The 15,099-nt window shown below is 33.2% G+C and overlaps 1 protein-coding gene across 2 annotated transcripts in view; it reads right to left on the bottom strand.

Moving 5' to 3' along the window:
* USP8 (ubiquitin specific peptidase 8) overlaps positions 1-15,099 on the bottom strand; it is a 67,849-nt gene that overhangs the window by 18,003 nt on the left and 34,747 nt on the right. For both annotated transcript variants that reach the window (XM_001369991.5, XM_007479938.3), the window contains exons 9-13: positions 12,787-12,931; positions 10,010-10,233; positions 6,407-6,949; positions 1,165-1,251; positions 266-346 (exon numbers count right to left, since the gene is read on the bottom strand). In XM_001369991.5, coding sequence (XP_001370028.2) covers positions 266-346; positions 1,165-1,251; positions 6,407-6,949; positions 10,010-10,233; positions 12,787-12,931 — 1,080 coding nt within the window. The remainder of the gene's footprint in view (positions 1-265; positions 347-1,164; positions 1,252-6,406; positions 6,950-10,009; positions 10,234-12,786; positions 12,932-15,099) is intronic.

Raw genomic sequence — 15,099 nt, 5'->3', positions numbered from 1 at the left:
AATAATACTTTTAAGCACAGATTATTTTGTTTTTAGATTAAATACTTTTGGAAATGCCAGATGCCAAAAATGTCAATCAACCTCAATGGATCTTTCAGTAGTCCAATTAATATTAGAAAAATCTTTTTACTTAGGGAATAACTCTATCTGAACATTTCTAAATTAGGAAACAATATCACATTAGTTCATGGAGAACAGAAATAAAAAGGAGTTATTATTTGATATGTAGTAACCCTTTTTCCTTTGCAATAATTTTAACTTTTACCTTGGCCCAGCCTAAAGGCAATCCTGGTACTATCCTTCCCATTTCTTCACTTCGAGCTCTTGTCAAAGGCTCTCGCTGAGACTAGTTGAAGAAAAAGAAATTTAATGTTTAAAAAGATACAAATTAATTAAGATATAACAGTTAACAGAATACTCTGCCTTTAAAATTTTTTGAGAATTAAGTTCCTAGACTTTTCCTGATATTTTAATTTTTCTTTATTATAATTATAATCTATGTCCAGTTTGAAGGAAGGGGTTTCTCACACTGCAGAACTATGATGAGAATGAGTGGTAAAGTAGCAGAATCTGGTTGGAGATTAATAAGAAAAGCTTTTGAAGTTCAATGAGCAGATTGTAATTGAACTGTGGGAGACCTCTGTTGCTAATAAGCCTTCTTAAATATAGTATGCACCTATGCACTCCATTATAATTCTTTATGTTCTCTTCTTAAATTGTCCTTTTTAGGACAGGGAAGCTTGATATAAGTAGTGTTTATAATAATCTACTTCCTTAATTACTGCATATTCTAAAAGAGCTAAACCAAGTTTAATGTATAAATAGAGTATTAAAAAGACTAGGGGAAAAAACTTTTAAAAATGAAAAGCTTGGGAATAAATAATCAAAAGAAAAATGGAAAAAGTTCATAAAAAATTTTTACTACTATAAATTAACAAGATACTTGTTACCTCTAAGAAAGAACAGAAAATATTTTCAGTGGAAGTCTAAAAACATACTTTGAAGTGAAAAATCATATATAAAGAAAATAGATGCTGAAGACTGAATAGCTCTCTCCTACAAAGGAGAGTTTAAAAACCAAAAGAAATGGCTTAAGATAGTCAATATTATTTGGTGCTATAGATGTGTAGTCCTGTCTGTACTTCTTTTCAACACTTTACTTACTTTAGGTTTTTCATTATCTTCAGTAGTTTCACTAAAAGTTCCTGCCTTTGGAATCCCAATTTCTGGTTGTCCCTTAACGTTAGCAGGCTGGAAAATAAATAGTTAAAATTTTGGAAATGGAAAAAAACCCAACATTTTCTTTTAGCATATAACTGCACTTCTGAAATTATAACATTCTCTACCAATCATGCTGAAAACATCTTTTTTCTCAATTATAAGAAAGCTCTACCAATGGCACCAAGATTTAGCTGCCAGAACCTTGGAAGCCCCAATCAATTCAAAGGCACTTAAATCCCTTCAAGATTTATAAGCTTCTAAATAAGAGGGAAAAATTCAAAAGGAATTATGAAGCATTCTATCATGGTAGAGTAACTGCCAGTAAGACACTGTCCTGTTATTTTAGTCACAGAAATTTGCTATCATCTTAACACTGTTTTGGACTGGAAGTCTCTTGTGATTTTCAGTTTCTTAAGATTATTCACTATAAGCAAACTAGTTATGTTAGTGTTATGTTGGATGATGACAGTCATGTTTTTTCCACAAGGCATTACTTAAAATATTTTAGTGAATCAGTAATCTCTCTTCACCGGTAGAAGTCACAAGTCTAAATGAGCATTCTGCTAAGATTCAAGTCTGCTGTTAATAAGACCTGAAACCCTAAATTTCAAGTGCTTAAATTAGGAGAAATTAATTAGGCACATTTTAATGATACTATAGCTCTACCTAATTAAAAAAATATCACAATAATCTTTATTTCTCTGGAAAGATTAAGAAATAAAATGTTCCAAACAAGTGAATTTTCCAGACATTTGAAGGCTCTTTAAGGACCAATTTTTAAAAGTTTAACTATTTTTCATGGGATTAATTATAAACAGTAATATATTTAAATATATTTTTAAATGGTGAAGAATATGCCTATTCTTTTTAATTCATGGTCAGAAATACAAAGGATTCAAAGTTCCCCCTTATTAGTAAACGTCCACAATCAGGTCCTAGTTTTTTTAGTTCCAACAAGTTTCCTTTATTTTTTCTCTTCTCTTCTCACTAGCTAAGTTTTAAGTTTCAATTCTTACTGCTATCAGTAATACTACAATAACATTGTTCTATAATTTGTTATAGGTAGGGGAAATCATATAAAAGCAGTCTCCACAAGATTCTGAGAGGCTATTAATCTGCTACCATTACAACTCTCTCTTGAGTTTACTCTTCTAAAATCTCTACAATCTTGTTGACCAGCGAATGGGCTCCATTGCTACTGTCAGAATGATTGGCCTCAACAAGGGTCACCTGGCTTTAAATTATGGCCCTTTCCATTATATTCCTGAAGTTCCTTACTTTCTCCTGGATGATTCTGTAGAAAAACAGGATTCATTGAAGGGGTACAAAATCATTTGAAGTGACCCTCCAGTCCCTCCCTTAGTATTCTCTCCAGTTATCAGTCAAACTTTCTACTTACTGTCCTCTATTCTTAAATTCTTTGCCCCTCTGTCCTATTAGAGGTCATGCCCTACTAAACCCCAACCCAGGATCATCTCTGCCAAATGCCTTTTGCATTCTAACTCCAGGCTGCTAAAGGAAGTTACACAACCATACAGACTGGGTTTGCTACAAACGTGTATTACTGAATCTTAACTATGGTCACATTGAGGTAAAGTATATGGAAGTCTTGGGTTCAAATAATGCCTCTGACATATAGTTAATGTGACCATGTGCAAGTCACTTAATCTGAGCATCTCATACAAATTTTCTAAGGCTGTAAGTTTTCAGAGAAGCTTGAATTTTGTATTGGTAGAAAATTTTCTTACAAGAAGCTCTTACACCAATAAAATTATCCATCTAAGAGGGGAAAAAAATATCTAAATGCTCCCAGTGCTAAGAAAATGCTTTCCCTCTTCCCCTAATTGACTATATAGCAATCTTCTAGCAATTCTGAACCATTTCTTAACTTTTCAAGCCTCTCATATCTCCACTGCCTATTCTTTACCTTTTGCTGGATAATCTGACCTCACACCTGATTTGGAAAATAGAAGCCATTCACTGTGAGTTCTTCCTATAATCCCTTATTTTTCTTCCTTTACTCCAATCTGTTAAGAAGAGGTAGTCTTTTTTTTTTGTCCCACCAAGACCAAATCTTCTAATTGTATCCCAGATCACACTTCTTCTTGTGCAGTAGATAGACAGTATTCCATGAAAATATTTTCTTTCTCTCAAAATAGTTAATCCCTTCCTTTTTGCCTTCTTCTTTGCCTATTATATACACAACCAGGTCTCCCTATCCTTATAAAACAAAAAATCTTTAATTAATCCTAATTTCCTGTGAAGTAATTGTTCTATTTCTCAACCCAATTACTAGAAAATGCTTTCTATATTCATTGCTTCCAAGTTTTCTTATTATTCAATTTTCAACCTCTTGCAAATTAGCTTGAACCTCATCACTCACCTAAAACTGCTCTCCAAAGTTACCAGTCACTTTTTAATTGCCAAATGCAATGGCCTTTTTTCAAGCCTAATTTCCTCCTAAACCTTTCTGTGGGATCTCTCTTTTCTCTGGGTTTTCATGATCTCTGTTGCTGCTTCTCTTACCTATCATATCATTTCCTCTCATGTTCCTTTCCTGGATCATCATCATCTAGTTCCTTAGTGTAAATATGGGTGATTTCAAGCTATATACAGCCTTATCTGTTTTTTTTGCCTCATTCATCTGAGCTCAAGAACCACATCACTAACTACTTTTTTTTTTTTAAACCCATGAGTGGTAAGGCCTAGGCAATAGGGGTTAAACGACTTGCCCAAGGTCATATAGCTAGAAAGTGTCTGAGGCCAGATTTGAACTACTTATTAAACATTTCCCACAAATCCCATAAATCCCTCAAATTCAATATGTCCAAAATAAAATTTCATCCCCTAAACCCACCTTCCTTCTTAACTTCCCTATTTCTATTAGAGGCAGAGCTATCTTTCCAATGAGATTCAAAACCTTGAAGTCATCCTTGATGTTTCATTCCACTTTAAGATCTAATCAATTGCCAAGTCTTTAAAAAAAAAAAATACTTATCTTTTGTCTTAGTATCAATTCTAACACAGAAGAGTGGCAAGGGTTAGGCAACTAAAGTTAAGTGACTTGCCCAGGTCATATAGCTAGGAAGTGTTAGAGGTCAAACTTGAACTCAGGGTCTTCTGACTCCAGGCTTGGTGTTCTATCCACTAAGTTACTTAGCTGCTCTCCCAACTGTGAAGTCTTGTAAAATTTTACCTTCACAACATATCTCATCTAGTCCCTTTTCTTCACTCTCATTAGGCTATGGGCTTCTTGAGAGGAAGGACTGTACTTAGATTGTTTTGGCAGGAGGGGCCTTTCTTTGTATCCCTAATATTTAGTACAGTACCCAGCATATAATAAATACTTGTGAATTGACAGTTACCACCTTCAGAACTTTTTACTTGGTCTTTTGCAATAACCTCTGAACAGAGGCAAAGGACTCCAATTGGTCTATCTGCTTTAATGATAAAATACATGAACTCTTATTTGGCATTCAATGCCTTTCATAATTATTACACCTTACTTTTCCTTCCTGCCTTCTAAGGACCTGTCAGACAATTTTCTTACTCTTATCCATATAACATTCTATTTCCTATCTTCATGCTATTCCTCACTCCTTGATCTTTTCAAAGACTAGCAAAAGTGGCACCTCAGACATAAGTTTTCTAAAAACCACCCTCCAATTACTTTGTATTGATTTATGTGTGTCCTTGCTACTCTCTCATTCCTCACTGCCAGAGAGAATATAAGCATCTTGAGGACAGGGACTATCTCACATTTTGGTTTCAATATGTCCAGAGCCTAACAGTTTCTGGCATAGTAGGCATTGGAAAAAAATGCTTGTTGACTGGTAAGTTTTAATTTATGGATTGTCTGATATTTAATTTGGCTGGAAGAGGCATTCTGGTTCCTATCTAGTTCTGGTTTAGTCTTCAAATGACTGAAGTTAGCAGTCAAGTGAAATGTCTCTGAAAGTGACATGTTCAAGGTAGACATGTTTTAGGGAATACAGAAGTTAACAATTTGTGTTAAGATGCTATTTTTGCCTCTTAGTTAAGTTTATTCACATCCTGTAAATAATTAATATTTTGACTTGCATCTACATAAAACCAATTAAATAAATTAAACTATTTTGCAAACATGTAGTTTGGGCCTAAGACATCAATTATGCATTCAAGTTTGGCTTTTATAAGTTACAAGGCAATATGTAAAGAGAAAGAATATCAGACACTTAAATTTTAAAAAGTATTTCTGAAATTACTTAAATAGATAAAAACAAAAATTGTAACAGCAAAAAAAAGCACCTACATACCCTGATATAGATTTTCTGATATACAAATAAGCAGTATGAATATGAAATTTAATATATAAAATAACATATTTTTTTACTGTTCTAACAAGAGAGGACCCAGAATCTTTTTTATGTGTTTTTAAAGATGCATCAAAAAGGCAGGCTATATATAGTGTGTATTTCAAATGTTAAATATATCCTGCTAATAAGGCACAAAGGCACTAATTTTAAAGGCCTGTTCCAAAAAGTTGTCTTAAAATGAACTGAACAACAAAGCATGAAGAATTAGCACCAATCCATCTCCCCTACACAAAATGTATGCTGTCAGTTGTACCACCCTCTTTTGGAAATTACAATATAATCTTTCTCAGCAGCAACAGTAGCAGCAGTATTTCTATAGCATTATCTCATTTGATACTGACAACATCCCTGAGAAGCAGGTGCTATTATTCCTATTTTTACAGATAGAGACACAGGAGGACTGAGGTGAAGTGGCCTGCCCAGAGTCACACAACTAATAAAGTGCCTGGAGCTCATCTGGTGACTCTGGAGGCACTGGCTGCTCCTTGCTTGGCTGGCTATCTGTGCTGACCCTTTCCATCTGTATAATTGAAAATCTGTTAACCTAAAAAAAAGAACTACATTTCCCAGGAGCCCACTGACTTCCTGTCCTTACGTGTTTCCTATAGACAAGGGATATTAGGCAAGGACATGAAGGGTCCCAGCTCTTTACTTCCAGTACCGAGGTTGGTAGTGGTAAGGCAGGTGTTTGAACTGGCTGATCAGCCATGGGCACGTGGTCTTTATCTTCTTTATTCCTTAATTTCTAATGATCATTAATAAATCTCTTGAAATATATATATATATATTTTTTTTAATTGAGATTTTAATTTTTACACAGCTTTCCTCACCTTGCTGGAGCCTGGATCTGCTAGTCCAGATGAGTGGGCAACATCTGCAACTGGTTTCTTCTGGACTTCTGGCGTCTGGCACCCTTTCTCTCGGTCTTCCATGGGCTTTGCAGTCTCTGCTATTTCATGCTCCTTTTTAGCTGACCCTTTCACTCCCCCTGCCTCCTTTGCCTCTTTTTTGTCACTTTCCTCATCAGCCTGCTGCGACCTGGCTCCCTCCTCTCTCTCCTCAGTTTCCAAGTTCTCTCTGGCTTTCTGTTCCTGCTCTTCCTTCTTCAGTTTCTCTTTCTGTTCTTCTTGACGCCTTTCTCGAAGCTCTTTCTCTCGTTTGCTCTTCTCAATCAGAAGCGTGGTTTCTGCATGAATACGAAGCTTTTCTTCTTCTGTTAAAGCATCTACCACTGGGGCATATGTTGGCTTTGTGGAACGATCAGGAACAACTTTCCCATTCTGAGGAGGCTGATGATCAAGGTCCATTGCTTCTGATTTTGGTCTATGATGATCATCAGGCAATTTGGTTGATGGCTTTTTAGTGCGATCAATCTGGAGCAACAAAAACAAAGTATATACATTACTGTTGTCAAAATGTCAAAATATTTAACATTAATTCTTGAAACCCTGCGTTTTCATACAATAAAGGTAATTCCAAAGAGACAATAATGTGTTGGTATTACTTGTAGGTGTTGATGGGATAGGTAGTTTTGTAAAAGGTCAGAAAGAGAAAACTTAAATGTAAGTTCAAATACCAATGAAGTACTTAAGAATAGGGTTCTCATTTCACTTTAACTTAATATAATATATGGATAAGAGTTACAGTCTTCTGACTAAAATACAAAGTTTGGACCTGGACATTTATGTAGTACTTAAGTGCCCTAAAAAAGCTTTTGTTTTTTAATGAACTGAGCTATTTCACAAAGGATTCAAGTCAAGTAATTATATGTAAATTGTCTAGATTCCTCAGACATTTAAATGGTTGGTATTTATTTCTCTTGTCAATTTTTAATTAGTACATTAATGTCTCACTAGATTGCAAAAGACATAAATAACAGAGAACAGAGGGAAGAGTTCTCCTCACTGAGTAGTCTATCCCTCTCTCAGTTGCTTTAATCTTAGAAGCATATTGTTCACAAGTCTTCCCTTATAACTTCCCCAGTCAAGACAGGAACCCTATAGGGTCAGAGTTAAAATAAATTGGTTTTCAGTGCTTAAAAACTGCTAATTTTCAATCCTTATGAAAGAGTATTTCTAGAATTTAAAATTTATTTCTGAAAAATGCTCTATTATTGTTACAATTTTTTGCCTATCTTGTTAAAGACAAAAGATCCTAAATAATAAAGGAACAGATCTCAATTTTTACCAAAAGGAAACTGCCATATATGGTTGATAGAACGCTATTCTTGGAGTCAAAAAAGCCCGAGTTAAAATCCTGCCTCAAGACACTCAGTAGCTATGTGACCATAAGCAAGTCACTTAAAATCTCTCAGACTCAGTTTACTCATCTATAAAACAGAAATAAGAAAATCATCTACCTCAAAGTTGAATATATGGGAAAAGCTTTGCAAAACTAAAAATACCAAATAAAAGCCAGTTATTGTAGAATTAAACCAAATTATACAAACCAAAAGTTTTTTCATTAAATCTGAATTATAAGTTAGTAATATTTGAGAAAAGGAGTATGAAATATTCTTGCTGGAAAATAAACCTTAAATTGCTGAGAAGTCCAAAAAGGAATCAGTTTAAACTTTCATCTTTTAAAATAAATGATATAATGAATAGAGGAAAATGTTGAGATCTATCATTTTTGTATTTTTTTTGTAGAAGACTTCAGGCTAAAAGTTTCCAAAATATTCTTGCTGTTTATATGTTGAAATCTGAGGAATGGGGAGGTCATCAGTCAATCATATTTCAGAATCATAATCATTCACCAACAACAGGAAGCCAGTATGTATTTTATGGAAACATTATAAAATCAAGGATATAGGAACAGAGACTGGACTATATATCAATGTAGTGACGACACACTCTACCAGTGGAAGTCAGAAACTTCTCTGAAACATTATCATCTTAAGACAGGGTACATACTAGGGTAAGTGAATTGCCCAAGGCGATTTACAAAGACAAGATGTCATGAGTTAAAAGCCAAATCTTCCTATCTTTAAAATAAAATTCCTGGACACTAGACTTACCTGGATACACATTCTATCCATTATGCCATACCTCTGTTGGCAACAATGTTCAGGAAAATACTAGGAGGCAGTCAGTTTTAGAATGAATTCCAATAGACTGTTGAACTGTTTAAAAAAACAAAAATAAGGGCAGCTAGGTAGTGCTATGGATCCAACACCAGGGTTAGATTCAAATCTGGCTTCAGACACTTCCTGGCTGTGTGACCCTGGGCAAGTCACTTAACCCTGACTGCCTAGTCCAGTATTGATATTAAGACTAGATTAGGGTTTAAAGGTAAGGACTTAAAAATAAATTAAAAATTTAAAATAAAAAGCAAAAACACAACCCAATCTTTTGTTGTATTACATTATATAATGGAGTAGAGTGTTGGATTTGGAACTGGAAAGACTTAGGCTCAAAACCTATCTATGACATTCACTATTACCAACTTTCTCAGCCATGGTTTATTTATCTGTAAAATGAGAATTATAGGACCCTGGATTTAAAGATGGAAATGACCTAAAATGTCATTTGACCAGTTCCCTAATTTTACAGTAGAAAAAGTTAAGGAACAGAAGTTTAGTGAATTGCCTAAGGCTACATACACAGGTAATAAGTGGTAAAGTCAAGTTTTGAAGCAAGTTCTCTGACTCTAAATCCAGTACTTTTTCTAAAGTATCACAATGTATTACTATGGGGATGAAATAACCAAGAGTTGTAATCCACTAGCTGTGTGACCCTGGGCAAGTCACTTGACCCCCATTGCCTACCCTTACCACTCTTCTGCCTTGGAGCCAATACACAGTATTGACTCCAAGACGGAAGGTGAGGGTTTAAAAAAAAAAAAAGAGTTGTAATCCTTAAAATGCTAAAAAGCATTGTTGTCATTTTTGTTGTTAAGTGAACCAATAGCTAAAGATTATATAACCATTTGGCTAGACTTTCATTGAAATAGCATTTGTAGTAAATGGATCTCTAGAATTTCATCTAAATTTAAGTATATAATTATCCCTTCTATATTGCCACTTTCCCCATCATCATGGTTTCAGGCATAAATTGTTTTTGCAAAAGTCACAGACAACATGCAAAGCCTAGCAGATGACACTGAAAAAGTTTAGAAACTCAAGAAATGCATACTTAACCCAAAATTTACAATGAGGTACTATAAACACCCCATAAAAGAAAAAGAAAAAATTCAGACTTCTCTGGTATGCAAAGAGGGCCAAAAAATTTTATGCAGATTTTCCAGTTTGTAGGGATACCACATCTCTAATCCTGGTGATGTGGAAAGAATAACTGTATAGCTATAGATATCTACCTCTCTATATTTATATATATATGCATATTGCTTTGGCAGTTTTATTTGTACAAGAGAAAATGACATCTATCAATCACCTTAATGAGATATTTAAAGACTTAAAATTATCAAGAACATACCTGAGGAACATTTTTCACAATACATATTGAATTAGGTACAGATGAACCATCAGATTTAGAAGCAGTAGCAACTGGTCCAATTGGAGTTAATACACTAAGTGATCCCATCCTCTCTTGATTACTTCCCAATTCTGCATTTTCATTAATAGTTACAGGAGAAGGTGGCATCGGGGCTACAGGGTGAACAGGGATTGGCTCTTCCAGTGAAGGATAAGTAAAATCCACTAAAATTACAAAAATAAGTCTGAATTTAATTTTTTAAAAAGAAATGTTTTGTTGTATCTACCAAACACAGCATAAGCAATACCAAGGACATAGCCATCATGTAAATGCTATGTATGATCTAAAACCAAAAGCCAGCACTGTGTATAATGAAGCTAAAATAGAGGCCATTCCAGTAAGATCCGGAAAAATCCAGGACATTCACTGTCATCACTACCACCAGACATTGGTAGCAATGCATATAGTATAAGGCAAGAAAAAACAAAATTAAGGGATTAAGAACAGGCAAAGAAAAAACAAAACTACTGTTTTTTGTAAATGACAATCTACTAAACATTAACTTCATCAAAGTTGTAGTTTATAAAATATATAGGAAAATAGAATTAAATAACTTGAAAAATATTAAAACTGCTAATGATGAGTTGAGTCAATATAATTAAAATAATAATCTAAGAGAAATTGGTTTATCTGTTCAATGTCATATCAGTCATGAACGCCTAAAGGATTATTTCATGTAACTAAAAAAAAAAAAGGTAAACTCAATTTGGGAAATCATGAAACTCAATGGAAATTAAAGGGGAAAAAAGTGGGAAGGAAAGAAGTTCAACAATACTAGATCTAAACTAGGATTCTACAGAAGAATAATCTTCAAAATAATTTGGTACTGATCAAAAAACAGAGGTCCATAAACAGAACAGATTAAATACAAACCTAGTACCATTATGTATGATAAACTTAAATACCGTGGCTACTGAAATAAGGACTCTATCTGACAAAATTTACTGTGAAAATTGTACATAGGTCTAGAAGAAATTGGGTTAAAACCAACATTTCATAGAAAATTCCAAGATAAACTCCAAAAGACACGATTAGTTTTAAAAGGTCATGATTTAAAGAAATTATTATTATCATTCAGATCTATGCAAAGGGGATGAAGAGTTCATGACCAAACAAGGGATAGACAGTATCAAAGAAAATAAAATAGACAATTTCAATTACAAAAAATGAAAAAGGTTTTTCACCAAAAGTTACAGATTAAAGGGAGAAAAAACCTTTGAGGCAAGTTTCTTTGATAGAAATCTCATTCCCATAATATATAAAGAAATAATTTAAATTTATAACAATAAGAACAAATCCCCAAATGATAAAAAGTCAAAGAATATAAACAGACAGTTCACAAGGGATGAAATCATGTCCACAGTCATGTGAAAAAAGATGCTCCAAATCACTAATTAGGGAAATGCAAATTAACTTTGAGGTTCTAACTCATATTGAACAGACTGGCAAAACTGACAAAAAAAGGGAAAATTATACACTGTTGGTGGAGCTGTAAAGTGGTCTAGCCATTTTGGAAAGCATTTTGGAAATATACCCCAAAATATTACTAAACCTTGAATACCCTTTGACCCAGGGATACTATGACTATGTGGCAAAGATATATATATATATATATTTTTTTTTTAAATCAGAAAATATTCTCTATATACAAAAATATTTAAAGTTGTACTTTTTATGGTCTAGACTTAATGAAGGGAGAAGTTTCAGAGAAACTTGGGAAGACTTGTAAGACCTGATGAAGAGTTTAGTTAGCAGAATCAAGAGAATAATTTATACAATAACAATACTGCTGTGAAAATAAACAAATCTGAAAGCCTTAAGAATTCTGTCAGTGCAATGATCAATCATGTCTCTAAAGAACTCATAATGAAGCATGCTACCTGCTTCAAACAAAAGATGGAATAGACTCAAGAGTATAGGCATATATGTTTTGGAAATGGCCAAAATGGCAATGTTTGCTTAACTACTCCTATTTTTTACAATGGTTTTCCTTTTTCTTTCTTTTTCAATTAGGGACAGAGAGAAAAAAATATTTTTAACTGAAAAAAATCTATTTTTTTTTTAAAGATCAAAGACATAGTTTCAAAGGAACCTAGAAAAATGTATGTGAATTGATATGGAATAAAATGAACAGAATCAGGAAACCATTTTATTCTATAACATCAATACTGTAAAAACAAACAATTTTTAAAGATTTAAGAACTCTAATCAATGCTATGATCAGCTATATTCCTTCCAAAGGGCTATGATGAACTGCTACCCACTTCCTAATACAAAGATAATGGGTTAATTGCAGAATAGGACATATATTTTTGGACATGGTTTTACAGTAAATATACTGTAAAAAAACAAACAACTTTGAAAGCCCTAAGAACCACGATCAGCACTGACCATTCATGATTCCAGAGGAACAGTAATGAAGCATGCTAACTCCCTCCTTAAAGAGAGAGAAATGATGGACTCAGGGTGCAGATAAAAGGCATGCAATTTTTTGTACCTAGCCTGACTCCATTATTAGTTAAATGAATTTTGTTATTCTTTTTTTCAAAGGGGTTGGGGGATGTTTGGAAAAATAGAAAATAGATTTCCATTAAGAAAAAAATTAAGATTAAAAAATGACAAATGAAAATATAATCAAGAATTTGGCAAGGCTCTATTAAATAGACAACTGATTTTAAAACATTTTAACATAATGCAGCTTTAAAAAAGGTACGTACATGAAATCGACACTTCTTCAGCCTTGCCACGGGCAGGTGGAATTACCTTAGCATTTGTTGTAAATTGGGGATAGCAAAGGAGCCAATTTTCATAACCTCCTTCTAAAACTAAAGGTTCATTCTTCAGGATAGTTTTACTTTCCCACTACAAAACAAAACAAAACAAAAGAAATTTATTATTTTAACAATGAATTAAATATTAAAATATTTTATAAAGCTGAATTTTAAAACCATACTTCTTTATTTGAAGTGCCTGTTATTAGTATAATTAATAGAAAATGTGGCATTAATCCAAAACAAAACAAAATTACTCAGAGAAACTTACAGGGATTGTTTGCTTTAAAGAGAAATTTTCCTTTGCCAATAAATGGAAATGACAATATTCACATTTAAAATATTATCTAGAGAAAATAAGCCTGTCTTTACTTTAAATAAACCATCAATGGACATAGATGGTGAATAATTGTCTAGAGAAACTAAGATAAGTCCTAACAGCTCCATTTAGAAATCAAGGGAGATCCTAGCCCAAACAAAACCTTCCAATATTTCTCTTAATTCTCTTGGATTGAAACAGTAAGGGTGAAAAAGACAAAATAAAGAAAACCAATCACAAAGTCAACAGTAATCTCTAGATAGTGATCTTTATAATCCTTTTCAGAATTACTAATCCACAAGATGCAGCTCTTTCCCATAGTGAATCCTTTGGCTCTTATAAAAAGAAAAAAGGACTAAGCTAAACCAGATTTGTTTATGTAGATAACTAACCACATCCAGTACCTGCACAAAGGACTCTGCAAAACACTAAGTATTAAAGTCACAATGCTTAAGTAAAAAGTCATGTCCCAGAGCAGAATATGTTGATTAATTTTTATTGCTAAGATGTGGTGAAAAATACAAAAAGAAATTCAAAACACTCTTGTGTTTTGAGCTTGTAGGCAAAGGCATTATTGGAATTTGAATTCATTCTTTAATCACCCTATACAGTTTACAATATAAAGGAAAACATACATGGGAAATCTTCCAGAAGCTAATTTTTCCAGGATCAGTTTTTGAGGATTCACTATGTCCTGCCAGTCCATCAGTAACTCAACTGGCTTCTCGTGAAACCTCTGCACTGGATGTCTGGAAATAACCTGAGATATATAAACTCTTGATTCAAAGGAGAGCTAAGTAGACTTTTTATTGGAGATGAGTAGAAGTTACAGGGTATTACAGAAAAAAACTACAAAATTATTTTTTCCTAAATCTAGTTTGACCACAACCTAAAAACAACAAAGAAAGTGAAGAGAAAAAGAATAGTAATGATAAAAATCTTTATTTAAATTGAATTTAAAAACTCCAAACACTTGTTAATAAGTTATAGACTTAAAAACATGGTAATTTTGTGTAAATTTGTATAATTATTGTGTATATACTTATAGATAGATTTCCTTTTAAATAGATCAATTTAGATATCAAGTTCAGATTCAGAATAATTATTAGTATGGTCTACTATAAAAAATAATTCAGTGAACTTTGAAAAAATGAGAGCTAGATAGCTATTTAAAGCCTTCTATGATGGGAACAAATAGTACCTCAGCAAACTACCTCCAATAGAACAGAAAAAGTATCTTATAACAAGGAATTCCATAAAGCTACCTTTCATTTAAATATAAAGATACTGATGAAGATTTCAGTTAATGAGAAATTGATAAAGTTTGTTTTGATTCGGATGACCATATGTTTAAGCTCTCATACAGTTCCCCATTTGTTAAATAAGAGGAATGGAATTAAAATGGAATGCTTCAAAATTAAAATGACCAAACTTGGTCTCAAAGAAGAAATATAAAACGATACCTCTCCTCACCCAGCTTCCTTGTAGGAATAAGTGACTACATGTGTGGAATATGATAAAGCATACTTTTGATATTTTGATAACATTTTCCCTTTATTCTTCTCTTTTTATTCTTTACTACAACGTGGCTATCTTAGGAAAGATAGAGAGGGAGTGAGTGAGAAACAAATGTAGCTGATATAAAAAACAGATTTCAATAAAAAAATTTTTGGAGAAAAAAATTTTCTAATGAGTGTTGACCTAGATAGATGATCTCCTATAGTCCCTTCCAGCTCTGAATCTATAGTCTTATGATCCTTTGGCCTGACTTCACTGGTATTTCAAGGAAGATATCAATCCTTATCACTAGGACTTTTAAAAAAAATAGCTAAGCTGTCCCCAAAAATCACTCTTGGAGTCCCTGTTCAGAACTAGCAATGATAACTGTCACTAACAATAACCAAAAAAAATGATTGCAAAACACTTAAGAATATGGAAGA

Source organism: Monodelphis domestica, chromosome 1 (genome assembly GCF_027887165.1).
Source record: "Monodelphis domestica isolate mMonDom1 chromosome 1, mMonDom1.pri, whole genome shotgun sequence".
NCBI lineage: Eukaryota > Metazoa > Chordata > Mammalia > Didelphimorphia > Didelphidae > Monodelphis > Monodelphis domestica.
Note: the sequence above shows the minus strand (reverse complement) of the source record. Positions and strands in the feature narration are given on the sequence as shown.